This window comes from Mauremys reevesii, linkage group 13, assembly GCF_016161935.1.
Source record: "Mauremys reevesii isolate NIE-2019 linkage group 13, ASM1616193v1, whole genome shotgun sequence".
NCBI classification, from domain to species: domain Eukaryota; kingdom Metazoa; phylum Chordata; order Testudines; family Geoemydidae; genus Mauremys; species Mauremys reevesii.
Genome location: NC_052635.1, coordinates 14,258,983 through 14,263,068, shown reverse-complemented (window position 1 = coordinate 14,263,068; position 4,086 = coordinate 14,258,983). Strand labels below are relative to the sequence as shown.

Here is a 4,086-nt window from a genome sequence, read left to right as displayed (position 1 = left end):
GTCCGGGCGTCCCGCGGCGCCGTGGGACCTCCCGCAGGCATGACTGTGGAAGGTCCACCGGACCCGCCTGCTGCCCTCCAGTTAAAATGCCGCCCCACACGCGCACTTGGCGCGCTGGGGTCTGGAGCCGGCCCTGCCACCCCCTCTACTCTAACCTACGAAATCCCATTCCCCTCCCACAGCTATGGGGAGAACCCAAGAGTCCTGGTTCTTATTCCCGGCCCCCCTCCCCTGCTCTAACCCACTAGCATCTAGTGATTAGAGCAGGGGGTCTGGGAGCCAGGACTCCTGGGTTCTCTCTCGGCTCTGGGAGGGGAGGTATGACAAGGACCCTCACTCCTCCTCAAGGATTCAGTGGCCCTGGAAGAGCTGTACCGGGATGGAGACTGAGGATGGAATAACACCGGCCATGAGCCCTGGGCTGCCCCCACCCACAGCTCTGCTGGTGCCCCTCAGTCCTGACTGGCAGCCCCAGCTGCTCCGGCCTGGCAGCTGGTGTGAAACTGGCTCCATGGACACATTGTGTAACCAGCTGGGACAGGAGCCCGCTGGGTGGCTGCAGTGTCCAGACCCCGGGTCTGTTCTGGTGCAGCAGAGAGCTGGGGGTTACCGGACTAGCCGCGGTGAGTGGGCTGGATGACCCAGGGGTTAGATGGACAGTGGGGGGAGGAGGCCTGATTGACCTCAGGGTGCGATGCGGGGGCAGGGAATACCGGGTTAGAGGGGCTGATGAGCCAGCCTGGTACGTACCTTCCTAGAGCAGGAAATCGCTCTGAGCTACGAGCTTGCAATCCTCAGCCCATCTACTGCAGGAATGGCCTTCTTGTCACCTGGCACCTGCCTCATTGTCTCCCTCCAGAGCTCGTCTGCCGTCCTGTCCTGATGAGAGCTTTGGGCAGCAAGCGCCTCCCTGCCCCTCTCCCACCAACAGCCCGGCCCCCGCTCTGTGCCCAGTGAAAGGCACAACCCAGCTGGGGTGCGCTGGGATTGGCAGATATTGCAGAGCCGTCTCCCGGGGAATCGTCCTTTGTCGCCGTGGGCCAGCCCAGGGGGACCAATTTGCCTCGTACAACCGGCATCCTTGGCCAAGGAGGAGAGACACAGGATCAACGCCCGTTTGAAACCAAACCAGAGCCAAGCCAGAGAGAACCGCAGGGTTTCACTCTCAGGTCCTCAGTTTACCGGTGTTGTGTCTCAGGAACCTCTGGGCCAAGTGACTCCAAATTTGCCCCCCTTACCCTAGCACAGACATCAAGGAGACATGGCACATTTCAAAACAACGTGATAGAGCGTGTGGATTTTAGAGCTCCTAGAAAACGCAGCCTAACAGACTACATCTACATTAGCACTTTTGTTGGCAACACTTTTGTTGGTTTGGGGTGTGAAAAACACACACACACACACCCCTGACCAACATAAGTTTCACGGACTAAAGCGTCAGTGTGGACAGCACTATGTGGGTGGGAGAATTCTCTGGAGCGATGGGCAAACATCTCCGATCTGGCAGGAGACCGATTGGTCACCTTTGCTGGATGTGAACTATCGGGACATATTTCCAGTACGCGGAGAGAATGCCTTAACCAGCAGAGGCTGTACGTGGTACGACACCGTTCACACCTGGTGTGGCACTGGCTTGCCTTGCAGATCATTGCTCGCAGAACCAGGGCACGGGATGATTTTTGTGGCTAGTGATTTGGGGCACTGCAGTTGCTGGGTGTCCACACTGAGCCATGTTAAAGAGGTCTGGTTTTGCAGGTGCGGGGGCTCGGCCCTTTATGTAAGCCAGAGCTCTTAAAGGGGCGCATGCCGGGCTCCCAAAATCCCCCGTCCCTTTTGAAAATGGCAGGCCTTTCTGGGTTCTACACTCTGTTGGATTGGCTTCAAAACCCGCCCCAGGCTTTCCCAGCACTCAGCAGCACCGGGTCTCGGCCGCATCCTCAAAACCCACTCAGCGGGGGATGCTTGGTGCTTGGACATTGTCCTGCTGAAAGGGGCCCGAAGGAACCACAAGCAAAGACGCACACAAAACACACATGCTTTATTTCAGCGGCAACATCCATTGAAGGAACGGGCTCAAAGAACAGACATCCATGAGCTGGGCGCTCAGAGGGCCACCAAGCTGCAGTCCGACCTCCTGTCTAGCCCAGGCTGCTAAATTCCACCCAGCTCCCCCAGGAATGGGCATTTGGCTAAAGCATCTTCCCGAAAGGCCCCGGGGAGTTTGTTCCATGGGTCAATCGCAGCCTTGCCAGCCTCAGCCCTGGAGGAAGGGGTGAGCTGAGGGGCTGGTGCAGCACTGCCCATGGGCTGTAGCCCTGGAGAGCAGGAGGGAGTTCAGCTCTGTAACACCACGCCGCAGGATGGGTAACCGGCAGCGGGGAATTAAACCCACCACCCCTGATGCGAAGACCATGAGCCTGTACTGGCTGCGCTAAAGGCCCCCGAGAGGGGAAAGGCCCCGTGTCCCCAGACCTCCGAGGCAGCCAGTCCCCACCCTGGGGCCGGATGAGAGCCAGCACCCGCTAGAGAGGAAAGGTCCCGTCTGTCTCCAGCCCCATGAGCCAGCCAGTCCCCATCCTGGGGCCGGATGGGAGCCAGCGCCCCCTAGAAGTGAAAGCCCCATGTCCCCAGCCCTCCGAGACAGCCAGTCCCCGCCCTAGATGGGAAAGGCCCCATGTCCTATTCCCCACCCCACTGATCCAGCCAGTCCCTACCCTGGGGCCGGATGAGAGCCAGTACCCGCTAGAGAGGAAAGGTCCCGTCTGTCTCCAGCCCCATGAGCCAGCCAGTCCCCATCCTGGGGCTGGATGGGAGCCAGCGCCCCCTAGAAGTGAAAGTCCCATGTCCCCAGCCCTCCGAGACAGCCAGTCCCCGCCCTAGATGGGAAAGGCCCCATGTCCTATTCCCCACCCCCCTGATCCAGCCAGTCCCTGCCCTGGGGCCGGATGGGAGCTGATGCCCCCTAGAGGGGACAGGCCGTTTGGGGTCAGTCTCTACAGGGCATGGCCCCTGGAGCCCCCACTCAGCCCTGCCTCCCTCTCAGGCCCAGACAGCAATGGTGGCCATGACGGTGAAGCCCAGGGCGATGAAGGAGAACTTGGCCAAGGGCGGCTCGTTGGAGCTCAGCTCGTGGGGCAGGATCTCCAAGAAGGTGATGTACAGGAAGGTGCCGGCCGCCACCCCCTCCACCAGGGCCATGGCCAGCCCGCCGGCCTCCCCGCCTGAGAGCGAGAGCCCGATGCCAATGGCCATGCCACAGGGGGACATGAGGGCGAAGATGCCCAGGTAGAGCAGCCTCCAGCGGGGCCGGGTGCCACTCTGCACCAGCTGCAGCCCCAGGCTGAAGGCGATCACACCCTTGTGGGCCAGCACGGCCAGACAGAGCTGGAGGGCCCCCGCCTCGCCCTGCTGCACTCCCACCGCCAGCCCCTCGAAGAGTGAGTGCAGCGAAAGCGTGATGAAGAGCACCAGGGCCCGGAAAGAGCCAGGTGAGGGGCCGCCAGGCTCCGGGACCCCGTGGGAGTGCGGGATGGAGGGGACGCTGGGCGCCGTGGCCCCGTGGGAGTGCGGGACGGTGGGGACACTGGGGGCTGAGCAAGCAGGGTCCTTGCCCGGGGCCCCGTGGGATGGTGGAGCCACGTGGCAGCAGTGCAGCACCAGGCTCTCGGTGAGGAAGACGAGGAAGAAGCCGAGGGAGATGACGAGCTCCGCAAAGGGGTAATCCAGCTGTAGGGAGAGGGATGGGGAGGTGGAGAGAGAGACATGGTTTGTTTCAGAGGGACTCGCACGCAGCCACCCAGCCCGACCTTCCCCACCTCCACCTGCAGTCTAAGGAGCGGGTCCCAAAGGGAGGGCTATTTAGGAGGACGGAGTCTAGTGGTTAGTGTGCGGGGGGAGGGCTGGGAGCCAGGACTCCTGGGTTCTCTCCCCAACTCTGGGAGGGGAGTGGGGTCTAGTGTGTGAGAGCGGGGGTGGGCCTGGGAGTCAGGAGTCCTGACTTCTCTTGCCATTACTGGGAGTGGAGATTTGACAAGAGCCAGTCGCTCCCCCGGCCCTTGGCTCTGCTCTCACAGCTCTTTCCCCACA

At 61.6% G+C, this 4,086-nt stretch overlaps 1 protein-coding gene across 1 annotated transcript in view; it reads right to left on the bottom strand.

Annotated features, from left to right (window-relative positions):
• Nucleotides 1–3,039: 3,039 nt before the first annotated feature.
• LOC120380062 (zinc transporter ZIP2-like) overlaps nt 3,040–4,086 on the bottom strand; it is a 2,822-nt gene continuing 1,775 nt past the window's right edge. Inside the window, exon 2 of the mRNA XM_039497564.1 lies at nt 3,040–3,726. Coding sequence (XP_039353498.1) covers nt 3,040–3,726 — 687 coding nt within the window. The remainder of the gene's footprint in view (nt 3,727–4,086) is intronic.